The sequence below is a fragment of the Salvelinus alpinus genome, chromosome 3, assembly GCF_045679555.1.
Source record: "Salvelinus alpinus chromosome 3, SLU_Salpinus.1, whole genome shotgun sequence".
Classification (NCBI taxonomy): domain Eukaryota; kingdom Metazoa; phylum Chordata; class Actinopteri; order Salmoniformes; family Salmonidae; genus Salvelinus; species Salvelinus alpinus.
In genome coordinates, this window is record NC_092088.1 from 25,851,923 (window position 1) to 25,866,578 (window position 14,656).

The 14,656-nt window shown below is 43.9% G+C and overlaps 1 protein-coding gene across 5 annotated transcripts in view; it reads left to right on the forward strand.

Moving 5' to 3' along the window:
• Positions 1-503: 503 nt before the first annotated feature.
• Positions 504-14,656, forward strand: part of LOC139570422 (liprin-alpha-3-like) — a 43,027-nt gene continuing 28,874 nt past the window's right edge. For 2 of the 5 annotated variants that reach the window (XM_071392285.1, XM_071392288.1), the window contains exons 1-15: positions 507-727; positions 4,117-5,013; positions 7,399-7,500; positions 8,093-8,257; positions 8,417-8,491; positions 8,604-8,663; positions 8,869-8,997; positions 9,778-9,870; positions 10,620-10,672; positions 11,130-11,223; positions 11,526-11,660; positions 12,066-12,149; positions 12,434-12,565; positions 12,701-12,763; positions 14,352-14,455. In XM_071392285.1, coding sequence (XP_071248386.1) covers positions 4,696-5,013; positions 7,399-7,500; positions 8,093-8,257; positions 8,417-8,491; positions 8,604-8,663; positions 8,869-8,997; positions 9,778-9,870; positions 10,620-10,672; positions 11,130-11,223; positions 11,526-11,660; positions 12,066-12,149; positions 12,434-12,565; positions 12,701-12,763; positions 14,352-14,455 — 1,607 coding nt within the window. In that variant the 5' untranslated portion in view covers positions 507-727; positions 4,117-4,695. Of the gene's footprint in view, positions 728-4,116; positions 5,014-7,398; positions 7,501-8,092; positions 8,258-8,416; positions 8,492-8,603; positions 8,664-8,868; positions 8,998-9,777; positions 9,871-10,619; positions 10,673-11,129; positions 11,224-11,525; positions 11,661-12,065; positions 12,150-12,433; positions 12,566-12,700; positions 12,764-14,351; positions 14,456-14,656 lie in introns of all 5 variants that reach the window. The other 3 variants (XM_071392286.1, XM_071392289.1, XM_071392287.1) reach the window with 3 other exon arrangements.

Below are 14,656 nucleotides of genomic sequence, written 5' to 3' on the forward strand. Positions count from 1 at the left end.
TTTTGATTGGTGTAGGGAGTCGTTTTGATTGGTGTAGGGAGTGAAAATACAAATACCATGGCCTATGTTCCAAACTAAAATGGTTGTTTGTATAAGTAGCATATAGCTTTTGATGTTTGCACTGCACTTCCTCATACCTGTGGCCTAATTCTGATAGGGTAACACCATCCCAACAATGACTTATCTGGTACAGTCAAATCGTGCACATTTGTAACACCAGAACACAGGTGATATGTGTCTAAGAAGGGCTATAAACTATAGGCTAACTAGCCTAATGAACACCATGTTCACTTTCATTTGTTAGGTTCTTATCATATTATGCATTATGCATGGTGTGGTCCATGTACGATGGTTAAGTTTGTCTGTCTGTCAACATGGCCTAGCTGTCTCTCATAGCCATTTACTGTAGACTATAATTAATCAGGTGTTTGTTTGGCCTGTGTGTGTGTGTGTACGTGCGTGTGTGCGCGCGCGCGTAAATCACAGAGAGATGCGGAGAATGCTGAGAGAATGTTTCTTTAAGACCCATTACCTTCCAATCCGACAGAGGGGGATGCTATGGTAAGGTGATGTAGCGTTGCTCCCCGCTCCCTTATGCCGTTTGTGGAAAGGAGAGAGACGGGGGGAACCATATATCCGGGTTTTTGAGAGGCAAAATCAGCGGAGATGGATCCGAAGAATATTTAACGTCAGATTTGAACAATATGGATGTCGCGTGATGAATGTGGTAAGGATGGAACTTCCACCACTCCTCGCAACCCATTTTTTTTATGGCATGAAATGAGAAAAATATGCACGCGTTATTGTAACGGGCCAAATGAGTCCGTGAAAATGTGTGCGCGTTTGTGTGTAGCCGATAACCAGTTATGTTTATTGTATTGTCAGGAAGGGAGGGGGAAAGCGTTTTGGAGGGAGGGAAATAAATAAAATAAACGATTCAATGCTCGGAATGTCAGGCATTGACAGGTGCGTTAGCGACACACACCGCGATTTATTTAGGGCGCGCGCGCTCGCTCCCTTTGCGTTTGCATACAGTTAGGTGAGGTGATACCTAGAGAGAGAGAGAGAGAGAGATAGCGAGAGAGAGATAAATACAATGTTGTCTACAATTAACAGCATATGTAGCCGTTATATGCATTACCTAGTTTACTATAAGCCTATAATAAACGAAAAAATCGTAGCCTATATGCTACCTTTAGGAAGCAACCAATTCCAAGAATATTCTTATCACCATTCTCGTCTCTTGTTTGTCTCTGGACTAAATTGTATCCGAAATTTGTGACATGCAATTTTCGAACCCGTTCTGTGTATTTCTGTTGTCCATACACCGAGTAGCCTATAGCCTATGCCATGATGAGAGTTAACCATCGAGATATCTTAATGCAAACTGCGGATGTTTTTATGAACATAGGCATGTCTCAAAATCATGGACAAATACAGGTAGTGCGTCGAGGCTATTCGTTTATACGAATGTAGTAGTTGTCTGGGGCTGTTTGTGTTTTATCAAATCGTATTTTTTCTTCCATACATTCAGAAATGGAGGTATATCTATGCCTATCATGTCCAAACGCGTCATTTTCAGCACTGAAACACCGTCGGGGATGCGATTAAAGGCATGTTTGATTGGTTTTCGTTTCTTTCATTCTGTCTGCCTGCCTAGCTGCCAAAATCAGTTATTGATTCCAATGATGCGTTTCGTTGTATGAGATGGATGGGAAGAGGCTATGTTGTATTCGCTATTGTGGATAATGTGACACAGGACAAACAACCGCCATATCAGTCATCATTAATGCGTAAAAATGTTAAATATTTTTTTTCTTCCTGTGTGTGTAATTGCTGTGTATATAGTGTAAAATGTATGTTGAACAGATCATGCCCCCCTTTCTTCCATTGTCGGCAATAGTGAAAGCCAGGAGCCACACTCCTCCCCGCCCCAATGGTCTGCTGTTTTTGCTGTCTTGCTCTTTCCTTCCTTCCTCATCTCTCTCCCACTCTCTCTCTCTCCATCATTTTATATTTCCCTTAACCCCCCATTGGTATACAGCTTATATTTTAGTAACCTAATACTGTACAAGATTGGGGGCCTGCTCCTAATTGGCCATATAGAGAGCAACCATGAGATAACTCACTATTCTCGGCTGGGAACAACCACAACCAGCAATGTGAGAGCTGTGGGTTGTAGACAGAGATTATGAGGACGATGAGGATGATGAGGATGATGACAAGAATGATGATAAATAGTATACAGAGATAATTTAGTAACTCTTTGATGATATTAGTCCACATGGCATATTAGTCAGTGTGTCAGGCGCATAAAAGACATGGTGCTAGATGACCAACTAGCTTTCGTAAGCCGAGTATGCCTAAAATGCCCTATTGTCCTTTTCTTGCTATAAAAAAATGATGGAAATATTATCACAAGCCCAACTGTCTTTGACTCTATATAATAACGTGAGCGGTTTGTCGCCCTTGTATCCTTGTGTCGGCTATTTGTATTGCCATTAACATGTTTGAATAGCCTACCGCACAAATATAAGGAAAGTACTTCTACATTACTATCGGGATGATATTTTGTGGAGGAGTCTGGCTTGGGACATGTCTAGTACTGGTCCTGAAGTGCAGAAGCTAAAGGGCAATATGCCTGGTTGTCCAGTCTGTTTGTGCTTGGAGCTTATGGCAGTGTTCTGCATTGCTTATCAATGTGTCACTGTAAATATCCATCTCTATAGTCTGTCTCTCTAGTCCCTTTTTACAGGCAGTGCACTGGGCATCACTAAGTTCCTCTACCTCAGAGCTGAGTCAGGTGTGTCATTGCTGGGCTGGAACAAAAGCCTGCACATCCAGTAGTTCTCCAGGACCAGGGTTGGAGACTACTGCATGACAGAGGGCCTTGGTGGTCCTCCTCAGCACTCCCGGATGAGATGGAAGAGGCTGATATAGCAGCAGCAGTAACTCAGGTGCAGTAGGTGCTGGGTGGGTTACAGTTAACCAGACATCCCCCTCCTGGCAGGTCATGGAGGGAATGCTGGCTAAAGTGGATACCCAGACTGACTCATGGTTCTGATGGCCTGACTTGCCCTATCTCCAACTGGACAGGTGTGAGAAATAAGTTTGAAGTTGTAGTCTGGGAGTTGTAGTCTTCCCTGGACAGCCCATTGTTGTTACTGTACCAGTATTAGTTTCTGTCAGACTACAGAACCAGCATGTGTGTGCTCCCCGGTCTGGAGAGGCGAGGTTCTGGAACTGCCTTTAGATTACGTTACATAAGTCCGTGTGGTCACAAAAGCCTGAACACTCTTTTATTTCATATTTAATGGACTATATTTGTTTATTTTATTATTTTTAAATCTTCATTTAGATAATTTTGGGATTAAAACAAAATGGGGCTTAACATCAATACAATACCTTACATCACGTTTACATTTCATAATACAGAAAGGTTGAGAATAAATTTAAGGGAATCAAAAGTCAAGAACGTCCAACCGTTCACCGCCTTCCACCTTTCGTTTCAATGGCTCTTCTCCCTTTCAGTTCCATTCGAATTTGTTGAAAGACTATCTCGCTGGAAACCAAAATATTTTTCATTGTCATTTGGCAACGGGTTTTCCATATTTGTGCGTTTATTATATATACGATGAAGCGGGGGAAAAACTCTGCAGCTTTCCAGGACCAGGCTTGGTGCCTTCCGGTCTTGTTTTGGCTCGGTTCATCACAGAGAATACACTAATACGTATAACACGCACTTCCTTGAGCCTGAGGTGTTTGGGCCATTACTGCATGTTGTCAATAACAGGGCCATGTTCAGTAGGATGAAAACATTTTGAAATGGGGAGGTCCCACCTGAACTTGTCCAATAAGAACACCGTTTGTTTTGATTTCCATTGCAAAACATTTAAAAACATGTGCCCTGCTGAACACGACCCATGCCCTGTACATTAAATTGCATATTTCGGGTTATTATCTGTCTACACTTACAAAGAGTTGCAGTACATGGTTTCTGTTTGTGCCATTGTCTTACAGTAGTAGTAGTACTGGCCTAGCTTCTATTTTGTTGTATACAGTGTGTTAACTAAGGTGGGCCTAGAGTGACACTTCGTCTATCTTCATTTCTTTCAGCTATCGCTCCCGGTGCTGTGAAGACCCAATCAGTGGACCGAGTAGGAAGGTGGGCCTTCCTCTCCTGCGGCCCCTCCCCTTCCTCACCCTCAGCCAATCCTAGACTCAAACCACAGTCCAGTTTCCCATAGATACTTCCTTACTGCTTTGGTCATTCAAGATCACATAGTTCCATCATGGTCAACAAAACCCAGATTGTTGCACAGTAAGAAAAAGCTGTGAGAGAGAAAAATCCACTAGGCCTATTTGTTGGTGTTGTTTTGGAGAAAATAAGTAAGGTAATAGATAAAATTAGAGAGAGTGAAGAGGAAGCGTTGAACACGACTGGTTGAAAGCTATTTTTGACAACGAAATAAAGCAACGATTTCTCTTTTTTACACTCTGTCATTTCAGTGATGAGATTAACAGGCTCAAACAGAAGCTCGCATGCAAGTGAGGTAACAGATTGACATTCTGTCCACGAATCACACGTACACGCACTTTGACCTACGGAACCCCTGCACACAGGGCTTTTGCGTAAACAAGCACTCCTAACATAGACGTTTTCTCCCCGGAGCCCACCACACTCTCTCCAGTCTCATGATGATGTGTGAGGTGATGCCCACCATTTCGGAGGACGGGCGCGGAGGAGGCCCCTCCTCTCCTGGGGTTGGGGCTGGGACAGGCCCTGGTGGGGGGGCCTACGGTAGCCGAGGGGAATCCAGGGGCGGGGGTGACGAGGGGGGCAGCACAGGGAACCTGGAATCCCTGATGGTCAACATGCTGACCGAGAGGGAGAGGCTGTTGGAGAGCCTGAGGGAGACCCAAGACAGCCTTGGGACGGCCCAGCTACGCCTCAGAGAGCTGGGCCACGAGAAGGACTCCCTCTCGAGACAGCTGTCCATCGCCCTGCCACAGGTACAGTATAGTGTGTGTGTGTGTGTGTGTGTGTGTGTGTGTGTGTGTGTGTGTGTGTGTGTGTGTGTGTGTGTGTGTGTGTGTGTGTGTGTGTGTGTGTGTGTGTGTGTGTGTGTGTGTGTGTGTGTGTGTGTGTGTGGTGCAGTTGTGTTTGGGTGTGTATGGGGTACAGTTGGGCGATATCCAGATTTTCATACCGTCATATAGTTTCTGTACCATGTATTCCCGAATTTGCACACAAGGGTGCGCTTTAAAAAAAAAACGAAACAAAAAAACAATATAGGCAACAGGGATCTTGATCCAGGAGGGGGTTTGCATGTCTCTGTTCTAACCAAGAAGCTTGATCTTGACATCTAGCCACTTAGCTAGCAAGTTAGCAAATCAAATGCATAGCTGGAGGCCTGAGCTGGATATCATTTATTACATCTAAGATTGTTTATAGGTATACTTAACTTATAGTTAGAAGCAGTGGCGTAGCACGCACCCACCAACCCCGTCGGTATTTTGAAATATCCCGGTATACGATATAAACGGTATATCACCCAGGCCTAGTACGGGGGGTTGTGTATGGTACATCAGTGTATGAGTGTGGGTACTGTCAGTATATGTTCATGTGAGTATGTGGGTGTGATTGGCATGTCTAAGTGTGTGTGTGTGTGTGTGTGTGTGTGTGTGTGTGTGCGCGTGTGCATGCGTGCGTGTGTGTGTGTGTGTGTGTGCGCATGTGTGTGTGATTGTGTTCGTACGTGCGTGTGTATGTGTCAGTTGCAGAGCCAAGCTGGCTCGAAAGAAGTCCCTGTAGTGACAGATCACTGTGCTCCATCCACCACGTAGAGAAAAAACTATAGGCTGTAGACAGGGACATCCATTCATTCTACTACTGCCTCTTTAGAATAGCCACACTAGTATTGTGCTTACACATGGAGAGGATTTGTGCTTGTGTTCCCTTTTTGTCTTTTTTGCTCCCTTAGTTGTTTCAGCATTTTCTTTTAACCATTTTAAATCTCAGAGTGAGGGATTTTTTTGTTTTTGTTTTTAGCACGGTAATAACCATACAGTTATTGGCAATAGCTTAATAGGGAATTATACAGTAGTACCATATTCATATTTTTCATTAGATTGACCTTCATGGCCACCGTAGGTGGAGGCTAATCTTCTTCAGTGGGTATATTCTCCCTCAAAAAGATCATATTTAAATCAGGTTCGATGAAACGTATATTTGTTAACCTATCCTCTACCTGGGCACACACACAGCTTATTGTGAAAACTAGATTGTGGAACAGTACCCCAATACCGTTCTGTGATTTGAGATTGGAACTAATACGTTTCATATATAAGTACACAGCACACATTCCGTACAATAAACAAACAAACGTATGTGAACTGTACAGTATACATAGCACACGACAACCAATTGGACCATGTGATAAAGGGTATGTTTGTATGTTACTCTTTAAATATGAGTGCCAATGAATGGAGCCCACAGTCTATCCAATGACCATACAGTCAGACAGCGAGAATAAGAGAGAGATGGAATAAGAAGAAATGAGAAGAGATGCCAAGTGAAATTCAGAGCTTTAACCCAAACAAGGACCAATCCCAGAAGGCCGAGCGCCAACGGTCCTACTGTGTCACCATCTGTATACTCCCCCTTCTCTTATCTCAGATTTTTGCATTCCGAATGCAATTGTTACTATGGCTTGCGTTGCAGCGTAACACGTCGCCGTTGTCGTCCTCTAGTCTAAAGGTAGTCAAGTGGTTGTTGTGTCTCAACAACAAAGGTTCTAAACCTTGTGCCTACAAAATGAGGCTGAAGTTGTTGGTGTTTTTTCCCCTCCAAGTAATAGAGATCATGTTTTTTTTCCCGGGAAGGCTTGTGATCACAAGGAATAATTAAACGATGGTTGCATGTTATATTACCTTGTGATGGCAATACATTTGACTCGCACTGTTGTAGACAGTGTGTTTCCAGTTAGCACTGTAAGTGACACGTCAATGCTGTGAGTGTTTCGCGCCTCTCCATTGCATTTCAGTGCAGTATCATTGTGTAACACAGTGATATAATCCTCGAAGGCCAGTTCACAGAGGAGGTTATGAGCCTGAGACTGATAGTGTCTGTCTGCTGTGTGTGTGTGTGTGTGTGTGTGTGTGTGTGTGTGTGTGTGTGTGTGTGTGTGTGTGTGTGTGTGTGTGCGTGTGCGTGTGCGTGTGCGTGCGCGTGCGCGTGCGCGTGCGTGCGTGTGTGTGATTACAGAGTTGGTTGCACACCTTGCAGATTAAAGTATATTTCCTGTCATTTTGCATCTACTTTGATTGTGAATATGTGAGCATGTTACAGGTCGCCCATATTGTTCATGAATGTTATGTTGCTTGGGGGCTATGCAGGAGTTTGCTGTGCTGACTAAGGAGCTGAACGTTTGCCGGGAGCAGCTACTGGAGAGGGAAGAGGAGATTGCTGAGCTCAAGGCGGAGAGAAACAACACACGTGTAGGATGTTCATCGGCCATTTTACTCACTAGCACTCTCACAGCAGATGTGTTTGTTCTTTCTCACCCATCATAGTTGTGGTATCGACTCGAATCCTCGTTCTTCTCCTCCCTAGTACTCACTTTCACATTTTCTCCTTCCAAACCCCCTGCCCTCCTTTTTTATCCGCGTGTTTCTCCCCCTTTTCTTTCTGCTACCTTGTGCTCTTCCAACCCTCTCTACTCCCTCTAAACTATCTTACTCGGTCTTTCTGCCACCTTTCCTTGTCTCTCTCCCTCTCCTCCTCCGCCTCTCTTACCTTCTCTCTCCTCCCTTTTCTTTCTTTTTCCTCTCCTTTCTCTTTCTCTCCATCTCCTACTCTGCTTATCTTTCTCCCCTTTTACTTTGCCTCTCTCTCCATCTCCATCCGTGCATCTCTTACCTCTCTGCCCCTCTCTCTTTCTCTCTCAATTCAATTCAATTCAATTTGCTTTATTGGCATGACGTAACAATGTACATATTGCCAAAGCTTATTTTGGATATTTACAATATAAATCTATAATATATCTCTCTTCTTCTACCTCAATCACTTTATCGCTCTCTCCTCCCGCAGTTGTTACTAGAGCACCTGGAGTGTCTTGTGTCTCGTCACGAGCGCAGTCTGAGGATGACGGTGGTGAAGAGGCAGGCCCAGTCCCCGGCGGGGGTCTCCAGTGAAGTGGAGGTCCTCAAGGCCCTCAAGTCCCTGTTTGAGCACCACAAGGCTTTGGATGAGAAGGTGGGCGACCAGGCTGCCATTTTTGGGGTCTCCATCCCAACTCATAAGCAGCTACTGTAGCTTTCTCTCAACAGTCACTTTTCTTTGCTTTGATGGAGAAGATCCACGCAGACACATTTCACAGCGTTTCTCAGTCATTTCTTATTTTTGGCCCATAAGGTTCGAGAGCGACTCCGCGTGGCCCTTGAGAGAGTGACCCTTTTGGAGGATCAACTACAAACATCCGCCCAAGAGGTAAAAGCCATGCGGGATACATATCTTTAGTTAGAGCATGTTATAGCGGCCATTTCTTGATAATAAGAAAACGCGTTCAATATATTTTGTTCACCATTTACCTCTCTTGCAGGTGATCTCTTTAAGAGACCAAATTAAAAGACGACAACAAGGGTTGGACGGCGGGAAAGATGTAAGGGGAGGATTCATGCGTGTCGTTTCCAGTGTTTGTGTTTGTTAGTGTCCTAAAGTCAACAACATTAGCAAATCATTGGCGTTATGATGCGTTTTCCTTCTTAAGTCTGTCTCTTTGATGGTCAAGAGTCTGATGATGGGTCTAATTCATCTTGTTCCCCGTCGCTCTCCTTTTCTCCATACCATCTCCACGGTGACAACAGCGCCTACCCAATGGACCCTCCTCTGGATTGGACGACGGTGAGATCGACAGACAGAGAGAAACGGAGATAGAGCGGCAGAGAGCCGAGCTCTCCCAGCTGAAAGAAAGATTGGCCCTTATGTGTCGACAGGTGGGTTTGAGAGAGAGAGAGAGAGAGAGAGAGAGAGAGAGAGAGAGAGAGAGAGAGAGAGAGAGAGAGAGAGAGAGAGAGAGAGAGAGAGAGAGAGAGAGAGAGAGAGAGAGAGAGAGAGAGAGAGAGAGAGAGAGAGAGAGAGAGAGAGAGAGAGAGAGAGAGAGAGAGAGAGAGAGAGAGAGAGAGAGAGAGAGAGACATAGAGAGAGAGAGAGAGAGAGAGAGAGAGAGAGACATAGAGAGAGACATAGAGAGAGAGACATAGAGAGAGAGAGAGAGAGAGAGACATAGAGAGAGAGAGAGAGAGAGAGAGAGAGAGAGAGAGAGAGAGAGAGAGAGAGAGAGAATGTAGCCTGCCCTACATGTAACGGTATATGTATGCATTGCCTAGTTTATAATGATCCATAATCTAGCCTATACCGTTATGAACCATTCACAAGAATAGTCTGTGTGAGAGTGAGAGTGAGAAGAGTGAGAGAGAGAACAAGGGTGAAAAAGAGAGAAGAGGGAGAAGAGCAATAAAGAAAAATAGATTCAGTTGGGGGTTGTATGGAGATTGCTAAAACCGGTTCCCCTCTTCCCTCTTGTGGACAGTCATAGCATTGCATCTGTTCTGCAAAATCCACACAGTACATGACAGTCTTTTTCTATATAGCTAACATAAACCTGCCTCTGCCCAAACCAGTGCTTCACGTCTTCGCTCATGAAGGCCCTCTGTTCTGTTAGGGTCCCTTATTGTTCCTTAACCATCTTATTGCTCTTCCTCATGCCACGTCAGGTTGGGGAAATAGAGGAACAGCTTGCAGCCGCCAGGAGGGAAGTGACGAAGTCGGAGGAGGCCAATCAGAAGCTCCAGAGGGATGTGAAGGAGGTATGTCAGGCCAATCTGTTCTTGGCCAAGGCCTTAGATCAGGGGTGGGCAAACTTTTTGGCTAGAGGGCCACATCGGGATTATGAAATTCTACGGGGGGGGGTTTGTTTTAGATGTTCAAATGTAGCCTGGATCATTTCCCCCCAAAAACGAAATAATAATAATTGGCTGGCGGGCAAGATGCGAGCCGCGGGCAGTAGTTTGCCCACTCCTGACTTAGATTCTATCAGCTCTCGGGCCTCTCTGTTCCAGCGACTGTTCCATCCCACTATGTTCATCCAATGCAAATATCTCAAAGCACAGAGCATTGGAATGCCTAGTATGAATTTGGGGAAAAGAGGCATTTATGAGTCATATTCATCATGGCTATTCATTTCAAAGTTCAAACAAATGACTGTGCCAATCCCAGAGTGCTCCTTGAATAGTAAACGGTTAATAATACATAATAAACGCCTATTTAGCTACTTATATTGCACATGCGTGCCTATATTGTGATACCTACACTAAAGTTCTCTTGGATAGAATATCAAAGAAGAACCCTAAGTGACGAGATAGACAAGAGGAGCTGTGCACGTATACAATGACGGAACACATGTGATAGTGAATAGTCAATCAGTAGTCAATTCTGAATGTGCACAATCCCCTGTTAGATGTTTAGGTTGCCATTTGATGAGTGTTACAGTGTGCCATGTATAATTAATGTGTTTCTTTGGATGATTTAAACATGCTTCACTATGTGCTTCATTCAGGCTCTGTGCCAAAGGGAGGATATGGAGGAGAGGATCACTACATTAGAGCGCAGGTAACCCTCTTTTTAACACCCTTTTTAACACCCTTTTTAACACCCTTTTTAACTCCCGGGACTATGGTGCCAAACTACCAGGTGTTTTCCTCGTTATCTGAAAAGTTGTCACCAAGGTGTCACAACACCTGTACCTCGCAGCTTACCTCTTTATCTCACTGTTTTATCTCACTGTTTGGGCATTTTCAATTGTTTCAGCGCACTGCAAGAGTTGGCTTGTGTCTACATGCTGTGAAGGGTGGAAGTTCATAACTAATGGTCAGGGATGTAGTGTAGCATAAACGCACTTAAACATCATTTAGGCGCCTTTATATTGGTGAAAAGCGTTTACGTTCCTTTCGTGCCAAATAGCTTTTGCGTTTACAGTGCTCGCTGCCGGTCATCTTGACCGGCGTTCATCGTTGATAATATCCTACTTTTTCCCCCCCTGTTAACAATGTGTCCATGTTGTTTGCAGGTACCTCAGTGCTCAGAGGGAAGCAACCTCTCTACATGACATCAAAGACAAGCTGGAGAATGAGCTGGCCAGCAAGGAGTCACTGCACAGACAGGTAATTGGTTAACGAACGACATAGATGTAGAGTAACCCTGTACAAATGGATAGGTTATATCCAGAGTAGTGTCTTTTAATACTTATAGCCTGATTCTTATTTCCTGGACCTAGATTTATCTTAGACAGGTAAATCATTCTGAATGGAGAATCTCCATTGACAGTGTGTGTTAGTCCAGGGCAAGGCTTAATCCGGGTGCAGAAAATCGGCCCTCGGGCTCAGACTTGGATTTTAGTCGAGTGTATCAAAATATCTCAGACTTCATCCGCTCTCTTCCCTCCTCTCTTCCTGTGTGTTGTCAGAGTGAGGAGAAGAACAGGCAGCTCCAGGAGCGTCTGGATGACGCCAAGCAGAAGCTCCAGCAGACCCTGCAGAGGGCCGAGACACTGCCTGAGATCGAGGCCCAGCTCGCCCAGAGAGTGGCTGCCCTCAACAAGGTACTGTAGTGTACGCGATGTTTGTGTTCACTGTCTTGATTCTGTTTTCAAGTGTGGATCTGAACTGTCTGTCCGTGAAACTGTTTGGGTGTCCTTCCGTCCGTCTCTTTTCCACATTCTACCTGAACGCGTCCGTCTCTCTTTCAGTTTGTCGGTCTCCCGTGTTTCCTGTCTGTTCCTCTGTCCCGCCTGTCTGTCTGTCTGTCTGTCTGTCTGTCTGTCTGTCTGTCTGTCTGTCTGTCTGTCCCGTCCGTCCGTCCAACTGTCCAACTGTCCGTCTCTCCGTCTCTCCGTCTGTATGACCTGAGTTGTCCTCCTATTGGCAGCCAATCTATCCTTCAATGTGTTAGTCTGAGTTTATGTTTGATCCTATGTACAGACACTTTCTCTCGCTTTTCTTTTTAGGCAGAGGAGCGCCATGGGAACTTTGAGGAGCGACTACGACAGATGGAGGCACAACTTGAAGAGAAAAATCAGGCATTGCAGAGGGTAATAATGCACTATTTGTTTGTACACTTGCCTTTTACTAAGTCTCATGCGGGCTTCTGACAAGTTACGGCGCATTATGCCGGCTATAATTGGTGAAGTGTTACATTGTGTTCCTTACCCTCCGTTTTGGCCAATCAATTAAAACCCAATCCTGTCTTTGTGAACTGTTTGAACTCTTATTGCTACCCGAAACCAAACAGTTGGTTCTGCTTTTTTATATTTTTTCCCCTTCACATCGTGTTTTCTACCTTGACCCCCACTGTGTCATTTTGTCTACGTTTCAGGCAAGGCAGAGAGAGAAAATGAATGACGAACACAACAAACGCCTCTCGGATACGGTGGACAAGCTACTCTCTGAGTCCAACGAAAGACTGCAGCTTCACCTCAAAGAGAGAATGGCTGCCCTCGAGGAGAAGGTGCTATAAAGCTTTGTTAACCATATGCTAAGTTAAGCTAAAATTGCCATTAATGATCAGTAAGTCTTTTTTTAATCAACGTAATCAACAGCAAACATGAGTCAACTTGGCACAATCACTCCTCCCCTCATCTAGAATTCCCTGTCAGAGGAGCTAGCAAACATGAAGAAAATCCAAGATGATCTTCTAGCAAACAAGGTACATATCTTCCCCTTATTGTATCCAGTCGGTCAGATATCATTATATATGTTGTTGCTGTACTTTACTTCTGTATATACATGGGATGAGCACAGCAGCTGTACTTTATACCGATTTAAAACTGTTGGGAAGACTTTGGACTGCCTTTAGGGATATACACTGACTTTTGCAAACCCCTTTTGGAATAATAGGGTGGATAGTTTATGCTCACTCTAAAAAGAAAAGGTTCCTGGAGTATCTTTTGGGAGTTCTTCAAATTGAAACTGTGGGGGAACCCCTATAAGTTCTTCCTTTTAATGGATCCTCAATGAACCTTTTGAGGTTAATTTTTGAACTACCCCCTCCTCTGTTATTATTATAAACAATAATAATACCCACAACAATAACACAATGTTTATTTTAGTGGCAAAGAGCAATTAAAATATCAAATATAAATATAAATATCAAATAACTCCCAGCAGAAACCCAAGTCCAATGGGTATATCCTCTGGCGTGTTGATGTTAATGTGTTGATGTTCTCCGTATCCATCGCCAGAATGATTTCGCAGTGCATGTTGATCGAACAGGTTTCGTGTTGTATTCATCAGAGGTTTAGGGAGGGTGAAGTCTGTGAATCCAAAAATGTTTTAATTACACAGATGATTAACAAAACATGCACTCGACAGTGTTCATACCTTGGTTTTTGTGGTGAATGTGAATGATAAAAACTGTTTTGATTATGGTTTTCATACACACACCTTGTCCATAATGTAGAGGCCTATGGGACATTCATTGAAGGGGTAAGGGAGGAGGATGGTAAATGTGATCTGCATAACATGACAATACCAATTGACATACCTTTGTATGCCTCCTCTTCTACCTGCAAACACAGACACGAAAGTGAGCAGTTAGCCACCCAATACAGCTAGCCTTCAACATATTGTTATAGCCTACCTATTCATACCTTTTTGTTGATTGATATCCACTGAATTGTGTCCATTTTAGAAAGATTTTCACAAATATGAAAAGATAAATGGTATCATAAAACAGTACGAATTTAGATCATACAAGGGATCAAAACTTACCTTAAATTGAGGAGATCTTTACATTTTTCAGTTAAGTGCCTGCACCTGCTGTCTTTCAAATTCAAATGTTTCAGTTGGGCAGTTAGTTTCCTGCAAGAACTCCCACCAACTAAGGAGGTTCCTCGATGAACCTCACCACCTATGGGGTTCTTGGAAGATCCCTTTGGGGGCAATTTTCAGTGACAAGAACCCTAAGGTTCTTTCGAAGAACTTTGAGGATCTTCGAAGAACCCTTGTTGAACCCCTCATTTTTTGGAGTGCTCCCTTGTCTCGATATGCAACTTCCTCTTTATCATCGCAAGGGTTTATGTGTTTCGCTGCGACAACTGGAGACCAGTCACACTGCTCTGCACTGACAACAGTATTTTGAGACCGAGACGTTTGTGATTAATTGTTCTTTCGTTATTCTTACCTGCTGCTGTATCCGTGCTTTGTTTTTGTTCTTTTAATAGGGCAATAGATGCATCTTTACTGGAATATTATGTCATCGTGTACTGTACTCTGCTCCCGTCTCTCTCTCCTAGGACCAGCTCATAGCTGAGCTGGAGAGGATTCAGCTGGAGCTGGATCAACTGAGGGGCAGGCCTGGCTCTTCCTCTTCCAGGTTAGCCACAATGGAGCTTCAAGGGTATTTATAAATACATTTTTATAAAAGCATCAAATTAACACATTTGTTCTCCCTTTCGAGGGAAAACGAACACTTTACCCTTCATAAAATAGACTTTCTAAATGTTTGTTTTATATTTAGCAAAGAGACGAACGGGACAAAGAGTTGATTTTAAGTTTACGTTGTTATTCCAACTTTCTGTCAGTTGATGTAGAATTAGAT